Raw genomic sequence first — 19,606 nt, forward strand, 5'->3', positions numbered from 1 at the left:
ACGAGCAATGGACATTAGACCAGTGGAAATCCGTCCTTTGGTGAGTCCAAATTTGATATTTCTGCTTCCAACCAGTGTCTTTGTAAGAACGGTTGATATCCGCATGTGTGGTTCTCACAGTGAAGCATGGTGGTGGTGTGATGGTGCTTCGCAGGTGACAATGATTTAAAATTCAAGGCACAGTTAACCAGCATGGCTACCACAGCATTCTGCAGCTATATCTGATTTGCGCATAGTGGGACTACCATTTGTTTTTCCACAGGAAAATGACCAAACACCTCTAGGCTGTGTAAGGGCTATTTGACCAAGAAGAAAAGTGATGGAGTGCTGCATCAGATGACCTAGCCTCCACAATCACCTGATCTCAACACAATTGAAATTATTTGGGATGAGATTGACCGCAGAGTGAAAGAAAAGCAGCCAAGTGATCAGCATATGTGGGAACTCCTTCAAGACTACCTCATTAAGCTGGTTGAGAGAATGCCAAGAGTGTACAAAGCAGTCAAGGAAAAGGGTGGCTACTTTGAAGAATCTAAAATATATTTAGCTTTGTTTAACACTTTTCTGGTTACTACATGATTGTGTTACTTCATAGTTGTCTTCACTATTATTCTACAATGTAGAAAAGGTGAGTAGGTGTCCAACCTTGACGGGTACTGTATATTATGGCATCTTAAAACGTTTTCCCGATTTATCATTAACACCAAATCTGACCTAGCAAATTTAATGCATACATATAGCTAGTTTCACGACAGGCCTACGCCAAATAGGTTATGCATACGTCTCACAATGTTAGCTGACCACTGATACAATGTAACTTGTCAAAAATACATGCACATAACGTTCAGTGTGATGAACCAATACACATGAAAACTTAAGACACAGGGATGGAGAATCAGCAGGCCTTTATTTGATTCCTTCAGGTGCTGGCATTGACACAATTGACACAACTTTGCTTAGTCATCCTCCTACCACTTCACAGCTCAGCAGGTGACCTCTGCCAACACAAGACAACTACAACAGGAGCATTACTCAAACCAAATGAGTTGGATAGAAATAAATTCAAATCAACAAGTCTACCATAGTCTTCTTATAGTTGGCCCTGGAGTACCCCTGGCAAATACTGCTTCACTTACCCAATTTATAGCCTCCTCCCAAAGCTATTGCTCATCGCTGTGGGCGGCTGGTGTGCTGAGATTAACCAATTAATAATGTTTAACACAGACACTTGACAATGCTCAAATCACAAGTCCCATTTCAGTGCTCAAGTGCCTCAATTGAGGATAATTGACAATGGAATAAGTTAAATAAACTTGAGCATTTACAGGGATACTCCAGAGCCAGATGTGGGGAAACAGTGCTCAGTATTGTAGGCTTACAGTACATGCATTACAATGGTCCCTGTTCTGTTCTGCTGGTGCTACACTCAATGCAGAGGCCAGCCCTCTGCTACATCTCGAATGTTGAAGATTGTAGGATCTGCTAGGGTTGTCGCTATAAGACAAGATTGTATTTGGCAATATTTTTTCCTTTTAAAAGTAGAACACTGTACTTTGGCCAATGAGAGTACTGCCAATCTTCCCTCAACACAACCATTGCTCTGTCAGACTACCCAATATAGCTGTACGAAAGAGGAAAAATACATTGCATAACAATTGAGAAAATGACTGAAATGCTGCGATTCCTCAACGACAATTGCCAGTATTGTAACAAATCACTTCTTGTGTTAGAGATTAGGGCCCCCCCCACCCTGTGTGACCATTCCTGCTTCCTGGCAAGCTACGGATAGATCTTGGGTCAGGTTTTCATCCCTAAATCCTAATATTAACCAATAGGATAGGGGTTTGCAAAATTGACCTTAGATCATTTTCAACTACTCCACATTAAAAACACAGAGGGGAGTTCTGGGAAGCTGAGAAAACAAGCACTGACTTGGTGAGAGCTAAAGAACACATTACCAGAGAAGCTCTTTTTGGAACCGAACTTTCAAGCTACTTTCTGGAGCTCTGGTTCACACAGAGATTCTTTCAGATGTACAGTATAAACACTGAGCGGAGGTTAGATTAAGGCACGCGAGTGAGTTAAGAGGAAGAATGTGAGAGGAACAGAAGAGTCAGAGCGATAGAATAAGATGACTGGCTTCAGCATGTGTAATTATTTGTGTGTGTGTGTGTGTGTGGGGGGGGGGGTGCATCTAAATAAAATGTTTACCCCGTTGATACAGGCTCTTATCCATGTCAGGTTCTACTGTCATCGTCTCCTTGTCTAAGGGATCTGTTGCCCAGAGTTACAGGTCTGTCTGGTGCTATAGCCTACTAAGGAGGCTGTAAAATACGAAACAAATAAACAATAAGTCAACTAATCAACACTCATCATTGGACTCATCCATGTGCGTCTGACAAACTATTCATGGAGGTGCCTTTTATGTACGACTGTAACGTCACATTAGCATGAACACTTAAAAACAAAGAAACTTTTAAAATGTAGTTCTATTCGTATTTCCACCATAGAGCACCGTGATGGCTTTCCCCAAACAGCCGTTAAAGCAGAGGGGGTCCTTTTGGTTGAGTAAATCCATACTCCCCTATCAACATGTTCAGCTTTGGTTTGGTTTCCTCGACAGTCATCTGCTCAGAAATAAGTCTATAGGAAGTGAACCTGACAAGTGAGGAGGGCCTTTTCAACAGGAAATGATGAAATGTGACTGTATAAGAAGCCACCAGTGATACACTGACCATACAGAAAAACGGCAGACTTAGAAAATTATTGACCGTTGACAAGTTGGGTACATATCATGTTGGTTAAAAAACAGATGTAATCTGTGCCAAAACAAACTGACCACTGCTGTAAACATTATCCCAAAAAATAAAGAAAACTGGAAGCTGCATCCTGTAGAATTTTTTATATTCAGTCAAACTAATCTGAATGTCTGTGCGCAGCAGGGGATGGTGTGATGAATGCCAGACGCCTCTTGTTCTCCTGGAAAAGAGACAAGGCTCCAGTTAGGAACTAATGTAATCAAATTGCAAAAGCAGAAGTAAAGCCAATTCAACAATCCTATCCACAAGAATCTTTTATCAAGAGCGAGGCTGAACATGCGTAAACCATTTTTCAGTTCAGGCCCAATGCCCAAATTTATTTTGTTTAATGACCACTGACCAGCAAGGAGTCAAAGGACTCAGATGAAATAAACAAAAGGTGAAATAACTACCCAGTCCTTTCTATGAGTAGTGGGAGACTTATCTCTGCATGAGTGGACAAACCTTACCGTTTATGCTGCACTTAACTCGCCGTCCTTGCCTCTGATCTCGTCTTCGGCGTCTGGTTCGGCAGAGTGGAACTCTGCCACGTACAGGCCCTTGTCGATGCTGCCGGGGATGGGCTTAATGTCGGTCACCAGCTGGTCCTCGATGGACTTCAGGTTGAAGCGGTCCTCAGAGGTGATCAGGTTTATGGCCAGACCCAGGTGACCGAACCTCCCTGGAAAAGGTGTCAAAATAAGCAACAGGCTTATATTTGATGCTTTATTTACCCAGGAGATGAGCAGATGGTAGCTGGAGGACATGTGGCCCGAGGTCTGATTTGACGGCGTGATGAAAATACAGTGTATGGTCTCACCTGATCTGCCGATGCGATGCAAGTACGTCTCAGCATTCTTGGGGAAGTCAAAGTTGATCACTACGTTCACTGCTTGGATGTCAATTCCCCTGGTGAACAGATCTAAGCAGAGATGCAAGAGAATAATTTAACAGTCTATCGGTTATCTTTTTTTAATTTTATCAACCAAGCAATCATTCAACAAGGATAAAATACGTTACCTGTGCAGACCAAGTTCCTGCAGAGTCCGTTTCTGAAGTCATGGAACACACGGTTTCTGTACTCCTGTTTCAAAGGCAAAACCAGTGCAAGTGTTTGCAAAACTTGGCTACACGCGGTCTAATGAGAAGGTATTCCATGCGGTCTACATCTAAAGTGCAAGTGGCTGGGCCGGCTGAGCTGACCTGCATCATCTTGGCATGGATGTAGAAGCAGGAGTAGCCCAGCTGGGTTATCTTCTTGGCCAGCAGCTCAACCCGCTGGGTGGAGTTACAGAAGATGATGGACTGGTTGATCTGGAGCTGTTGGAGAACAAAAGACGCATTGATGAGACAATGTACTTATTATGAATGGATGACCGAAACATGGCTTCCTGCTCTACTATTAGCCAATATCTCTACGACTGAAACAAGTTGAGCTTTGACTGCGTATGTAAAGGATCAGTTATAGAACACAAGTTTCCAACCCACCTCAAGAGTTAGGCTATCTAGCAAAACATGAGGCGAAATCTCTGGGAGCTAAGGCTCCTTCAAGGTTACTCATCAAGCAGGTACAGCGCATTCGTAAAGTATTCAGACCCCCTTTAATTTTTCCATATTTTGTTACATGTGGAAGGACCACCAGAGGGCAGGCTGGGCTCACGGATAGTAGCCCAACAAGGCATGGGAGACAAGGTAACCAGAGGCAATTAAGCACAGCTGACGGTACTAATGACATACTCTCCTTCCCCTATAAGAGAGAGAATGGAACCAGCAGAGGGGGGGGGGACTCTCTGGAAGATGGCCACCGAGAAAGAGGAGCTATCCAGGAAGAACCACTAAGACGGTGACAATCCCGTGACTTTTGTTGTAGTTTAAAGATAATCCTATTGTGTTCCTGTTTCATCTGGAGAAGAAATTGTATGTTTTTCCTTGGAAGATTTTCATTGATTATGTTGGAGTTTTTGTGTTGACCAAATGCCCTCAATAGAGAACTGTGTTCAATCAAGAAAACCTACTCCTGACTCGTTTATTCCACCTTCCCACTTGAGTGACACCCAATTACTTGGTCCGCTCACATACATTACAGCCTTATTCTAAAATTGATATGCCCCCCCGCCCCTCAATCTACACCAACACTCCATGATGACAAAGCAAATACAGGTTTAGAAAAGAACATTTTATTTGAATCACAACTATTCAGACCCTTTACTCAGCTCTGGGGCGGCAGGGTAGCCTAGTGGTTAGAGCATTGGACTAGTAACCGAAAGGTGCAAGTTCAAATCCCCAAGCTGACAAAATCCCCAAGGTCTGTTGATCTGCCCCTGAACAGGCAGTTAACCCACTGTTCCTAGGCCGTCATTGAAAATAAGAATTTGTTCTTAACTGACTTGCCTAGTAAAATAAAAATAAAAAGTACTTCTGAAGCACCTTTGGCACCAATTACAGCCACGAGTAGGTAAGTCGCTCTGGATAAGAGCGTCTGCTAAATGACTTAAATGTAAATGTAAATGTAGGACACTACAAGCTTGGCACATGTATTTGGGTAAGTTTCTTCCATTCTTCTCTGCAGATCCACTCAAAAGTTCTGTCAGGTTGGATGAAGACTGCCACTAGACAGCTATTTTTTGGTCTCTCCAGAGATGGTCGACCGGGTCAAGTCCGAGCTCTGGCTGGGCAACTCAAGGACATTGAGACTTGTCCCAAAGCCACTCCCGCGTTGCCTGGCTGTGTTCTCAGGGTCATTGTCCTCTTGGAATGTTAACTTGCTCCAGAGCACTCAGGACTTCAGACTGGGGTGAAGGTTTTCAATTAGAATCCCTGTTCATCTTTCCCTCAATCCTGATTAGTCTCCCAGTCGCTGCCGCTGAAAAACATCCCCACAGCATGGTACTGCCACCACCATGCTTAACTGTAGGAATGGTGGCAGGTTTACTCCAGATGTGACACTTGGCATTCAGGACAAATAGTTCAATCTTGGTTTTATCAGAACAGAGAATCTTGTTTCTCATGGCCTGAGATTCCTTTAGGTGCATTTTGTCAAACTCCAAGTGAGCTGTCATGTGCCTTTCACAGAGGAGAGGCTTCCACCTGGCTACTACCATAAAGGCCTGATTTCTGGATTGCTGCAGAGATTGTCCTTCTGAAAGGTTATCCTATCTCCACAGAGGAACTCTGGCGCTCTGTCAGGTGGACCATTAGGTTCCTGGTCACCTCCCTGACCAAGGGCCTTCACCCCCAATTGCTCAGTTTGGCCAGGTGGCCAGCTCTTAAATCAAATTGGTCACATACACATGGTTAGCAGATGTTAATGCGAGTGTAGCAAAATGCTTGTGCTTCTAGTTCCGACCAATCAGTAATATCTAACAAGTAATCTAACAATTTCACAACAACTACCTTATACAAACACAAGTGTAAATGAAAAAATAAGAATATGTACATTTAAATATATGGATGAGCGATGGCCATGACGCATAGGCAAGATGCAGTAGATGGTTTAGAGTACAGTATATACATATATGAGTAATGTAGGGTATGTAAACAAAGTGGCATTTTTAAAGTGACTAGTGATAGTCATATTCCATTTTTAATTATTAAAGTGGCTAGAAATTTTTAGTCAGTATGTTGGCAGCAGCCACTCAATGTTAGTGATGGCTGTTTAACTTCTTATGGCTGGGGGGGCAGTATTGAGTAGCTTGGATGAATAAGATGCCCAGAGTAAACTGCCTGCTGCTCAGGCCCAGAAGCTAAGATATGCATATTAAGAGTAGAAATGGATAGAAAACACAAGTTTCTAAAACTGTTTGAATGATGTCTGAGTATAACAGAACTCATATGGCAGGCAGAAACCTGAGAAAAAAATCCAACCAGGAAGTGGGAAATCTGAGGTTTGTAGGTCATCGGACACTGTGGTCAGATTAAGTTTTTAAAAAATGGTGTACAATAGTTGTATGTTTGCAGAATTTTAAGTATGAGGTTTGTTTGAATTTGGCACCCTGCACTTTCACTGGCTGTTGTCAAATCAATCCCGTTAAAACCTCTTAAAGATCGGGTTAATTTGTTCAACTTTTTGTTAAAAATCGCGCAAAATTTCAACGCCCAGCTACTCATGCCAGGAATATAGTATATGAATATGATTAGTATGTGTGGATAGAAAACACTGAAGTTTCTAAAACTGGTTAAATCATGGCTGTGACTATAACAAAATGTGTGTTACGGGCAAAACCAAGGAAAACTGATCACAAAAACAAACAAAAAACTCTGCCAGTTGCCTGTATTGTCTATGGCAAGGGAAAATAGATAGCTCCCAGTTTACAATTCCTACAGCTTCCACACGATGTCACCAGTCTTGTCAATTGGGTTGAAGTTATTCCTTGGTGAAATGAAGAATAGGCACTTCCTGTCATCAGGGTACACCAAAGGAAGTTTTGATCGAGAATATCGACCATCATTTCAAGACCTGCTGCTATTGAATACAGATCACCCCGTGATCAATTTGATTGATTATTAACGTTTACTAATACCTAAAGTTGATTTACAAAAGTAGTTTGAAGTGTTTTGTCAAAGTTTATAGGCAACTTAAAATGACATTGCGTTTTGAAATGGTGTTTTTTCCTGGATCAGACGGGCTTCATAAAATGGACATTTTGGGTATACATGGACCGACTTAATCGAAAAAAAAGACCCAATTGTGATGTTTATGGGACATATAGGAGTGCCAACAAAGAAGCTCGTCAAAGGTAAACAATGTATTATATTTTATTTCTGCGTTTTGTGTAGCGCCGGCTACGCTAATTCCTTTGTTTACGTCCCCTTCAGGTATTTCGGGGGGTTGCGTGCTATCAGATAGCTTCATGCTTTCGCCGAAAAGCATTTTAAAAATTTGACTGGTTGGCTAGATTCACAACGAGTGTAGCTTTAATTGAGTACCCTGCATGTGTGTTTTAATGAAAGTTTGAGTTTTATCGAGTACTATTAGCATTTGGCGTTGCGCATTTGCTTTCCTGTTGGCTAAGTGAGACGCTAGCGTCTCACCTTGCTCTAAGATTAACAGGATTTCAGCCGTAAGAAGTTAACAGTGATGGCCTTGAGATGGACCGAAAAGCTGTTTTTCATTCTAAGCTTTGATGCACCTGCACTGACCTCGCCTTCTGGATGATAGCGGGGTGAACAGGCAGTGGCTCAGGTGGTGGTTGTCCTTGATGATCTTTTGGCCTTCCTGTGACATCTGGTGGTGTAGGTGTCCTGGAGGGCAGGTAGTTTGCCCCTAGTGTTGCGTTGTACAGACCGCACTGCCCTGTGGAGAGCTTTACAGTTGTGGGCGGTGCAGTTGCCGTACCAGGCGGTGATACAGCCCAACAGGATGCTCTCGATTGTGCGTCTGTAGAAGTTTGAGTGCTTTTGGTGACAAGCCATATTTCTTCAGCCTCCGGAGGTTGAAGAGGCGCTGTTGCGCATTCATCCCACATTGTCTGTGTGGACCATTTCAGTTTGTCCGTGATGTGTATGCCGAGGAACTTAACTTTCCACCTTCTCCACTACTGTCCCGTTGATGTGGATGGATGGGGGGGGGGGGGGGGGGCTCCCTCTGCTGTTTCCTGAAGCCCAAGATCTCCCCTTTTTAGTTGACATTGAGGTTATTTTCCTGACACCACACTCAGAGGGCCTTCACCCCCTCCCTGTAGGCCATCTTGTCATTGTAGGTAATCAAGTTTACCACTGTAGTGTCATCTGCAAACTTGATGATTGAGTGTGAGTCGTGCATGGCCACGCAGTCATGGGTGAACAGGGAGTGCAGGAGAGGGCTCAGAACACACTTGTGGCGTCCCAGTGTTGCGGATCAGTGGGGTGGAGATGTTTCCCATCCTCACCACCTGGGGGCAGCCCGTCAGAAAGTCCAGGACCCAGTTGCACAGGACGGGGTCGAGACACAGGATCTCGAGCTTACTGACGAGTACTATGGTGTTAAATGCTGAGCTGTAATCGGTGAACAGCATTCTTACATAGTTATTCCTCTTGTCCAGACGGGTTAGGGCAGTGTGATTGCATCATCTGTGGACCTATTGGGCTAGTAAGCAAATTGGAGTGGGTCTAGGGTGTCAGGTGATATGATCCTTGACTAGTCTCTCAAAGCACTTCATGATGACATAAGTGAGTGCTACAGGGCAATGTTCATTTAGCTTTCTTGGGAACAGGAACAATGGAACAGGAACAATGGAAGCATGTGGGAACAGCAGACTGGGATAGAGACTGATTGAATATGTCCATAAACACCAGCCAGCTGGTATGCACATGCTCTGAGGACGCAAAGGAATGGAAGAATCTAGGAGGAGTCTTCCATTTAAGAATGATGGAGGCCACTGTTCTTGGGGACCTTCAATGCTGTAGACATTTTTTGGTACCCTTCCCCAGATCTGTGTCTTGACACAATCCTGGCTCGAAACTCTGATAATTCCTTCGACTTCATGGCTTTGTTTTTGATCTGTCATGCACTGTCAACTGTGGAAGCTTATCTAGATAGGTGTGTGCCTTTCCAATTCATGTTCAATCAATTGAATTTACAACAGGTGGCCTCCAAGTTGTAGAATCATCAAGGATGATCAATGGAAACATGATGCACCTGAGCTAATTTTCAAGTCTCTGAACATTTATGTAAATATGGTGTTTATTTTCATTTGAATACACTTGCTAAAGTGTATAAAAACCTATTTTCACTATTCCATTATGGGGTATTGTGTGTAGATTGATGAGGGGGAAAAAACTAATTCAAACCATTTTAGAATAAGGCTGTAATGTAACAAAATGTGGAGAAAGTCAAGGGGTCTGAATACTTATCGAATGCACTGTACATAGCTCAACAAACTACCTCCACAGCTTTAGATAGACTCACCCTGGAGAAGAGGGTGTTGAGGCAGTGGACTTTCTGCCTCTCAGTGACGTAGGCATAGTACTGGGTGATGCCCTTCAGTGTCAGCTCATCCATCAGGTTGATCTCATAGGGCTTTGAAAGGTGCTTCGCCTGGAGAGGGGGACAACAGATCACAATTGAGTGTAAAGACAATTCAGTTGTCAACTTTTAATTCAGCTTTCTCTCATTGAACCTACATGCACATCTCCACCTCGGTCTATCCAACCACCCCCTTGGTCTCCCCCCGTTCGCTCACTCTAGCCCCCCAGTCATCAAGGCAAGTCCTCTCACCATGAACTTCTGCACACTGATGGGGAAGGTGGCAGAGTAGAGTAGGATCTGACGCCCCTTAGCCAGGAAGCTGATGATGTCTTCGATGAGGACCACAAAGTCCTGAGACAGCAGCTTGTCTGCCTGGAGAGGGAGAGTCAGGACACAAGGACATTTGTTAACCTCTCTGGGATATGTGGGACGCTAGCCTCCCACCTGGCCAAAAGCCAGTGAAAATGCAGAGCACCAAAATCAAATAAATTACTATAAAAACCAAACTTTCATAAAATCACACATGTAAGATACCAAATTAAAGCTACACGTGTTGTGAATCCAGCCAACATGTCAGATTTCAAACAGGCTTTTCGGTAAAAGCAAACAATGCTACTATCTGAGGGGAGCACCTCCATAAACAAAGAGAGAGAACATTTCAACCCTGCAGGGGCGACAAAACTCAGAAAAATATAAATCATGCATTTGACGAGCTTCTTTTGTTGGCACTCCAATATGTCCCATAAACATCACAAATGGTCCTTTTGTTTGATTAATTCTGTCCATATATATCCAAAACGTCAATTTATTTGGCGCGTTTGATCCAGAAAAACACTGGTTCCAACTTGCTCAACGTGACTACAAAATCTTAAAAGTTACCTGTAAACTTTGACCAAAACATTTCAAACAACTTTGTAATACAACTTTAGGTATTTTTTAAAGTAAATAATCGATCAAATTGAAGATGGGATGATCTGTGATCAATACAGGAAGAAAACAAACTGAGGCTACCTTTCTGGTCACGCACCTCTATCTAACAGTACACTTGAAGTGACCCTTGTTTTGAACAGGGCTACTTCATTACACAAAGGAAAAACCTCAACCAATTTCTAAAGACTGGTGACATCCAGTGGAAGTGGTAGGAACTGCAAGAAGGTCCCATAGAAATCTGGATTCCCAATGAAAACCCATTGAAGAGAGTGACAAAGAAAAAAAAAAATCCCTCTGGGTATCGCCTGCTACACAAGTTCTGTTATACTCACAGACATGATTCAAGAGTTTTAGAGACTTCAGTGTTTTCTATCCAAATGTCCTAATAATATGCATATCTTATCTTATGGAGATGAGTAGCAGGCAGTTGAATTTCATCCGGACGTGAAAATACTGCCCCCAGTCACCAAGAAGTTAATGACCCAATTGAGTGAATCCTCAGCACATGAACTATTTCAAACAGAGCAGGTGGCAATGTGGGGCTATGTTCACTTGGCTTATTAAAACAATATTATTCCATTAGCAAAACAAAATGAGCAACTACGGATTCTTCCACAAAAAAATATACTTTCCAGATTTTGTAACATATGCCGCTTCAATAAAACAACCAGTAAAGCTCACCTCATCCATCACCATCATCTGGACTTTGTCCACTTTGGCCACTCCCTTCTTTATCAGGTCCAGGATCCTGCCTGGTGTGGCTATCACCACATGCACTGAGAGACAGGGGACGAGGAAGAGAAAATCCGTGAAAATAGTAAGTACTGGGGATGTTCATCTTTCCCCTTTAAGACGGGTTGTTACACATCTTGACAAATTGTCACTGATACAGGTACAATACGTTTTAGTTTGAAACGATTCAGTGCGATTAGAGGAACGTATCGATGCAGTCCACTAACATCTGTTGTATAAACACATTCATTTTCCATTCTAAATTCAAATCTGCTGCAGATGGAGCTCATGAGCTTTAAGTTTAACTAGGCAAGTCAGTTAAGAACAAATTCTTATTTACAATGACAGCCTACCAGGGAAGTGGGTTAACTGCATTGTTCAGGGGCCGAACAGATTTTCACCTTGTCAGGCTATCTGCCACCCCTGGGTATCTTGGAGCTGGATCTGTGTGTAAATGATGCATGTAGGCTTCTGATCTGAGCCATAAGGAAAATCACCATCACCCACTAATGAATGTCATTTTTGCTGATTAATTGTTAGAGCTAGTAATGTATAAATACTTAAAAATCTACTGTGACATAGCACAACTTCGGATTTCACCCGTCTCAATCGGACCGTTTAGACCCCTGAAATGTAACTCTAGACCTCGAAGCCAGATCTACAGCATTTTTCTGTTGTTCATTCTAAATCAGGGACTGATTTATGGTGAGAGTTGGTTTTGACCGTTTGGAAGTTGACGGACTCAGTGAGCTCATTTTCTTCCCTAACTTCGACCATGTAGTATAGATAGAAAAGGTGATTGTCGTCTTCGTTATGAAATTATAAACTTTTACCTTATATAGCTAAAAATGACAAATACAGATCGTTTTAAGCAAAACTACTGCTGATAGTGATCAAAATAAAATTGAATGTATGCCCTGATCAGTATGTAGCCTATCCACCTTTTCAAAAGTGCATTTGATTTTTATCTATTTTTTTAACTAGAAAAATGTCATTGGTTGTCACTCAACTAATAAAGGCTAATATTGTGCAAGCCATTTTACGTGACATGTGAGTCGCAAATATACCAGATCAGGAATACCAATCGTTGGTCAGCGTGTGAAGCTGCACACAGGACGCAGAGTAACCAGTCTACTGATATTGACTGGGGTTGTTGAGCAGGCAAAATTACTTTTAGAACAATGACTGTCAACATAATTACATGCTTAGTCCAACATTAAGGAGAAGACGCAGTTGCCATAAAAGATTAGGTATTTTTGGAGAGTAGAAAGTAATTTGGGTAATAACAAAAAAGTGAATTGGCAATTCGTAACGTTTGAATCGATTTTCTGACGATGCATGTTACATTTGGATCGGTTTGGGGTCCTGATGATCAATGCACTCATTCCTTAAACATTTGAATCAGGGAGCTATCATTACAGCGGACAAAATAACTCATACACTATATACAAAAGTATGTGGACCCCTCTTCAAATTAGTAGATTCGAAAGGATAGGATGCCACCTTTCCAACAAGTCAGTTCCCCAAATTTCTGTCTCGCTAAAGCTGCCCAGGTCAACACTGTATGTGCTGTTATTGTGTAGTGGAAACATTTAGGAGCAATAATGGCTCAGCAACAAAGTGGTAATGCTGAGGTGCATAAAAATAGTCTGTCCTCGTTCGCAACACTCATTGTGGAGTTCCAAAACTGCCTTGAAGCAACTTCAGCACAAGAGCTGTTTGTCGGGGAGCTTCATGAAATGGGTTTCCATGGCGGAGCAACCGCACACAAGCCTAAGATCGCTTGGCATTGCGCTTGGTGTCGGCTGGAGTGGTGTAAAACTCGTCACCATTGGATTCTGGAGCACTAGAAACGCATTCTCTGGAGTAATGAATCAAGCTTCACCGCCTGGCAGGCCAAAGGACAAATCTGGGTTTGGCAGATGCCAGTAGAATGCCAACTGCCCCAAGGGAGGACTAACTCCATATTAATGCCCATGATTTTGGAATGAGATGTTCGACAAGCAGGTGTCCACATACACTACATGACCAAAAGTATCTTAAACATTTGAATCGGGTACTGATCATTACAGCACTAGTAAGTACAGTACATAAAGGCACAATGAGGATCTGCACAATGTGCTGTTGCGTAACACAGGCAAGTCTCTTGATCAACAGCCAAACTGGATTTAAAGTAACAAAGTTCAGTGTCAGTCAGGCAAGCAAACAATATCCATAATGCATGTAGAGCTATAATCAGCTGCAATTCTTCACACATTGGATATGCCACTCTATAACTCTTTCGACTGCCTGTCCCCCTGTGACTGAGTGGTAGTTACCAGTCTCGTCCAGGCGCATGATGTCGTCCCTCAGGTTGGTGCCTCCCGTGGTGGCCATGACCTTGACCCCACCCATGTGCTTGCTCACCTGGATGCTGATCTGGCTCACCTGCAGGGCCAACTCTCGTGTAGGAACCATCACCATGGCTGCAGAGATGAGGGAGAAATGAAGGATTATGCAGAGAAACAGTTTGGTGAATGAGTGACGAGAAAAACAATCTCCACAAATCAATTGGAATAAATAACCTATAACTGGAGACCATTAAAAAGCTAAATTTCACTGACAGGTGATGAGTTCAGGCACTGGCTTAACTGAATGTAATTTATCCAACTCACTAAACTCAAGTGACCTTGACATATTATGAATCTGTGGCATGCTGTTCCCTTGTGGTCCAACTCTATTAGAGCACACTGTATGGGCGTTAGGTTTGTGACACTGGGTCTGTCCATATGTCAAGAGATTCTGTGTCCCACCAGGCATACTGGACCGTTGTAATGGCCTCTTCATACACTGAAAGCGTGCTTACTTGTGCATGAATCTAGTGAATTGTTCAGGCAACTACATAGGGGTGTTCACCAGTGATTACACCACAATAGGCCAAATTAATCATAAAACATTAAGTGCAGATTTCACAGACGGACTTCGTACCAAAATTGATTTAAACAAGCAAATGAGATTACATGGATTGATGTTGAAACGGTATAGAGTAGCAGCTGGTGCAGTTCTCACCCTGTATGTGGTCCTTCTTCAGGTCTATCCTCTCCAGGAGAGGAATGAGGTAGGCTCCGCTTTTCCCGGTGCCGTTCTTAGCCCGGGCCAGGATGTCCCTTCCTGACAGAGCAATGGGGATGCTCTCCTCCTGGGGAGAGAGACAGACACAGGGTGGTGAGAGACAGTTCCACAAACATGAGCAAACACCAACACACATTCAACAAAATTCCAAAACAGTCATGGACAGAGCAGCAGAGGGAAGTCACCTGTACAGGAGATGGTTTCTCCCAGCCCATCTCAAAGATCCCCATCAGTAGCTCCCGCTTCAGGCAGTAGTCTTCGAACTCATTCCCCTTGGTCGATGTCACATCCTGGGGAAAGAGTAGACGTCAAGGTTAAAGCTGTGTTCATTATTGATTGATGGACTTGCTTTATTAAACTGTGAATGTATCACTAGGACTTACTGATGTTCTAAATCTGCAGTCCTTCTGTGGAAGCTGCAGGCACTTCTTCCAGTCATCGCCAAAACGGATGCCCCCACTGCCCTGGGGAATGTTGCCTCCCTTCTGGTGGGCATCTGGTTGTGGGGTAGTTGCCAGGGATCCTGGTGTTTGTCCAACTGGCTTGAGTGGTCCTCTAAACTGCCCGTTGGGCTTGTTCAGTCCCATTATGGATGTTGGGTTCTCCGTTCTTGCTGTAGACATGGCTTAGAGAGGTTTTCCTTCACAGTCTGTCAATTCCTTAGTCACTCACAGTGTAAAGCTAAACTTTTTCCCCCTAGCCAATGTTTCCTTAGGTCTTGTTGATCCACTCGCAGAACTTTTGTCCTTGTGTTATTTAGTTCACAAAAAAAATAAAATCTTGTTTTCAGGATTTCTAATTTAAAGAATTTATGTATACTTATACGTACAGCCCTCTTGAAAAGAAGAGTCTGGCGTATGAAAATTGTATATTTACAAGACGCTCCCCAAAAAGGGAGAAATTAGCATTTATATGAATAAATAGATCATATATCCGCTCAAAAAACAAACCTTTGTGAAAGTGTTTCAGAATTCAAACATTAAAGTAAATTATCCTGAAGCAGTCTTATTCCTGGTGAAAATAGCTTTTTCTGAAGTCTCTTTTCGGTGTACAACAACCTGTAAAGTTTTTAATATTGTTTCTATGTTCAAAGACCTTTTCGCTGTTTTTCCTGGACTGGAGTGGTCGTACGTTTCTTTGTTAGTCTCAAGTGCTTTTAGTCTTTTACATTCAAACAGACCTGTACTGTCTTCTGATTCACATGGACTATTCCTATGTTTCTCTGAGTCTCAACTTGGTGTTTTTTGGTGTGTTATGAAGCAAAAAAATTGTGCACTTGTCAACCACAAAAAATGGACTTACACAAAACACAGAGGGAAATAGTTCCAACCCTTTGTGCTGTTCACTTTGACAGTAACAATGTGTGTTCTGCTGTTGTGCTCTTCTTTTGCTGTGGTAGATGTGGAGCTGACACACTCAGTCACATTTGCATTCAACTCCTGGTTACCTGCACGAAAGCAACAATAACATCATAAGGACAAAAGCATCACAAATGAAAACTTGTGCCTGTGCCGCTATTGACTGTAGCTAATACGAAAAGGAAGTGGAGATTAATTTACATGTTTAAATTATTGAAACCAATCTCAACCTCTAAACAAAACAACCACTAACTAGGACTACACTTGAAATTATGTTTATTTCCAGAACGTGAGCTAATCGAGTCTAACGTTAAACTTGATCATTTTAGTTTTAACGTGTAACTAGCGAACTGGACATATTAGCAAGGTATTTCGCTAGCTAGTTAGGTTACGTGGTAAAAAATGTCGATATAAGAGTAGTTAGCTAACGTTAGTTACCAAGTGCAGCGATCTGGGGCTAAAGCAAAGCAGAAAAACTGTTTTTAAAAGATCTAAACATAAGTTACGAGTACACGTTAGCTACGCACAAGTTGGCTGTGCTAAAACACTACGATAGCTAGCTTGGACTGAGTTCAGCAAAATAGTTCAGTTAGCGCTGAGTTGGTGATTAGTGTACTCATGAAACAATTAACAAATTGATAGCCGTATGAGCAGCCAACAAGAGACCCACAATTGGTTTACCAGCAAACGTTAGATGGCTAACTAATGATTGGTAACGGTAGGCAAAGTGTACATGGATAATTATCTACATAGTGGCATTGAATGCCCGGTAAAGTAGATTAGCTAAGCTAACGTAGCTAGCTAGAGTTGTGTTAGTCAACTAACGTTAACTAGCTAGCTGTGACAACGTGTTAATCGAAGTTTTTGGGCTGAGATATTTTGACTGACAACTAGGAGGCTAGCAGTACGTTCACGACACATGTTCGAGCTGAGGCTAACGATTTAGATAAACAGTCGACAGATTTTAGAAAGTAAAATATGAAATAACTAGCTAGTACGTTTGCTTAGCAAACATTGCTGGTTAGCTAGCTATGGTAACTAACGTTAAGCGTAGGCTGACTGGTCGACTCTCCTTCAAACATGCTAGCATAGGCAGCCGAGTAGCGCCCATGCACTATCAGCTACTTCAAACAAATACAACACGTTACCTTAATGTTCATCGAACGTCTTCTCTCGTTAACTTAATTAAAGCAAATTGTCCAAATATTATGAAACTGTATGTGTTTCGTGAAACCCACCGACTTGTCTCTCTATTGTCTCTTCTTAAAAAAACGACAATTCAACATGGCCGCGCGCTCGCCTTTAGCTGGTTGTCTCTTTCGCTTTCCTACTGGTTCGTCACTAGTTACCACAGCCACAAAGTCATAAGCCCCACCAATTTATACAATTTATCTTCTTAAAATGTGATTTTAACCTGATAGTTGTATGCCCAACCTTAAAGGCAAATTAATTATTTTTTATGCATTTTTATACATTTACCCATTTAACTTTGTGACTGTAGTAACTAATGGAACCCTTCGTCTGGCTGCGCAGGTACATGAACTACCCAATCAGCGTGTCCTGTTTCGAACTCAAATTGTTTCGAGATATCTAGGTTCTTGAGACGTATTTAACGTAAAAAAGTTTGCTTGCTTCCCGGGCGAAAAAGTTCGGTAGAGTTCGTGCACATACCTATGTCGAGATTTTGTTCATTTTGGACTTCGGTGAGAGTTTTTTTTTCCGGTTGTTCGGGCAAACGACATTCATCTAGAGGCAAGCCGAAATTCGGAGCCGATGTCTACGCCCCTTCGTCGGTGATTGGTCAACAGTAGGGATTATTAAATAAAGTCTTTGTTGTTATTCAACCAGAGACGACTCGTTTTTATGCACATTCTTTCATTGAGAAATACTGCACAAAAAAAAACTTAATTAGATGTACAATTGCGCGACTAAGATTTTTTCGGTAAAAAGGTCAACATTAATGACATATTTCTTGGGATATCTTCGATGAGTTCTGACTATTTTGAGGAAGTGTAACTGGCTACCGCGTCCCAAAATGGACAAACAGTACTGTGCTAGCACATTCGGTTCGGCTTGTCGCCAACAGAACTGAAGCATGCTGATGCATTTAACCCCTTTCCTAACCCTTTGCTTAACCATTTTACATTTAAACTTCAATGGGGTAGGGACGTCCAAGGATTCTGCACAGTACATACCATTCAACTCATGAAGTTAGGTAATACAAACACATTTCACACTCAAAGCAAGTAAAACGTAATTGAAAAAAACACATCACAAGTATAGGGTCATAACAAGGTGAACGAGTCCAAGCATCTTCTGACAGGTGGCTGTTTTCTTCAGGCCTGCGGCAGCTTTGTGTTCTCAGGAAACCAGTGGTATTCTCAGAACCTCAGATACCCAGATGGGCCCAGACAGGAGGAGTATGTTTGAACGTAGGCAGTTTCCGCCTTCTGATAATGTCTGAAGGGCACAACACTCAAAACAGGTGTTAATACACACAAAGAGGTCTCCTAGAACAGGAGACCTTACAGTTTATCATAACCCAATTTATTAACCCTTTAAAAGGTACGAAGCCTTGGTTTAACCCTCTTCAGTGAGTAACTTCATAAAAGAGGGGAATAGTTGAGTACCTGTTGTCTTCCTCAGTTTTTTTTATTTTTGTTTAACCAGGTAGGCCAGTTGAGAACAAGTTCTCATTTACAACTGCGACCTGGCCAAGATAAAGCAAAGCAGTGTGACAAAAACAACAGAGTTACACATGGGATTAACAATCCAGTCAAAAACACGATAGAATCATCTGTATACAGTGTGTGCGAATGAAGGAGGTAAGGCAATAAATTGGCCAATAATGACAAAGTAATTACAATTTAGTAATTTACACTGGAGTGATATTCAGTTGAAGTCGGAAGTTTACATACACTTAGGTTGGAGTCATTAAAACTATTTTTTTCAACCACTCCGCAAATTTATTGTTAACTTCTTATGGCTGGGGGGCAGTATTGAGTAGCTTGGATGAATAAGGTGCCCAAAGTAAACGGCCTGCTCCTCAGTCTCAGTTGCTAATTAATGCATATTATTATTAGTATTGGATAGAAAACACTGAAGTTTCTAAAACTGTTTGAATGATATCTGTGAGTATAACAGAACTTATATGGCAGGCAAAAACCTGAGGAGAAATCAAAACAGGAAGTGAGAAATCTGAGGTTGGTATGTATTCAACACAGTTCCCATTGAAATCCCCTTAAGATATTAATGATGTTGCACTTCCTAGGGCTTCCACTAGATGTCAACCGTCTATAGAAATTTGAATGAGGCTTCTACTGTGTTGTGAGACTGAATGACAGCAGAATGAATCAGGTGTCTGGCAGTCAACCATTTTCTGATCAAGCAAATTTCTCAGGAATACTTGCGTTCCTTTGCTCGTCAAGATACAAGGAATTCTCCGGTTGGAACTTTATTGAAGATTTATGTTAAAAACATCCTAATGTTTGATTCTGTACTTAGTTTGAAATGTTTCTTCGAACCTGTAATATAACTTTTTAAAGTTTTTGTCCGACGTAACACTGACCAGAACGAGCGTTTGGATATGTATACCAAACACGCTAACAAAAGGAGGCATTTGGAAATGAATAACGGACATTATCGAACAAAACAAACATTTATTGTGGACCTGGGATTCCTGGGAGTGCATTCTGATGAAGATCATCAAAGGTAAGGGAATATTTAGCATG

At 42.1% G+C, this 19,606-nt stretch overlaps 1 protein-coding gene across 3 annotated transcripts; it reads right to left on the reverse strand.

Annotated features, from left to right (window-relative positions):
- Nucleotides 1-888: 888 nt before the first annotated feature.
- Nucleotides 889-17,844, reverse strand: LOC135521981 (probable ATP-dependent RNA helicase ddx6). 3 transcript variants are annotated; one of them, XM_064947831.1, is made up of 13 exons: nt 17,547-17,844; nt 14,901-15,964; nt 14,703-14,807; nt 14,455-14,584; nt 13,725-13,871; nt 11,356-11,450; nt 9,994-10,116; nt 9,685-9,813; nt 4,002-4,118; nt 3,819-3,882; nt 3,619-3,720; nt 3,269-3,480; nt 889-2,979 (listed from the first exon to the last, which is right to left on the reverse strand). In XM_064947831.1, the coding sequence occupies exons 2-12, from the start codon at nt 15,138-15,140 to the stop codon at nt 3,272-3,274; spliced, it is 1,461 nt and encodes a 486-aa protein (XP_064803903.1). In that variant the 5' UTR covers nt 15,141-15,964; nt 17,547-17,844; the 3' UTR covers nt 889-2,979; nt 3,269-3,271. The 3 variants fall into 3 exon arrangements, with proteins under 3 accessions (XP_064803903.1, XP_064803904.1, XP_064803902.1); XM_064947832.1 differs by lacking the exon at nt 17,547-17,844 and adding an exon at nt 17,114-17,216; XM_064947830.1 differs by lacking the exon at nt 17,547-17,844 and adding an exon at nt 17,024-17,214.
- Nucleotides 17,845-19,606: the final 1,762 nt, after the last annotated feature.

The sequence above is a fragment of the Oncorhynchus masou genome, chromosome 30, assembly GCF_036934945.1.
Source record: "Oncorhynchus masou masou isolate Uvic2021 chromosome 30, UVic_Omas_1.1, whole genome shotgun sequence".
NCBI classification, from domain to species: domain Eukaryota; kingdom Metazoa; phylum Chordata; class Actinopteri; order Salmoniformes; family Salmonidae; genus Oncorhynchus; species Oncorhynchus masou.

Bases quoted from the DNA above. Each gene is read 5' to 3' on its own strand.
- LOC135521981 (XM_064947831.1), bottom strand. From the start codon at position 15,140: ATGTCTACAGCAAGAACGGAGAACCCAACATCCATAATGGGACTGAAC. The intron at 13,872-14,454 runs GTGAGAACTGCA...TCATCTCTGCAG, and splicing joins GAAGAAGGACCACATACAGG to CCATGGTGATGGTTCCTACA. The intron at 11,451-13,724 runs GTAACTACCACT...CCTGTCTCTCAG, and splicing joins CATGCGCCTGGACGAGACTG to TGCATGTGGTGATAGCCACA.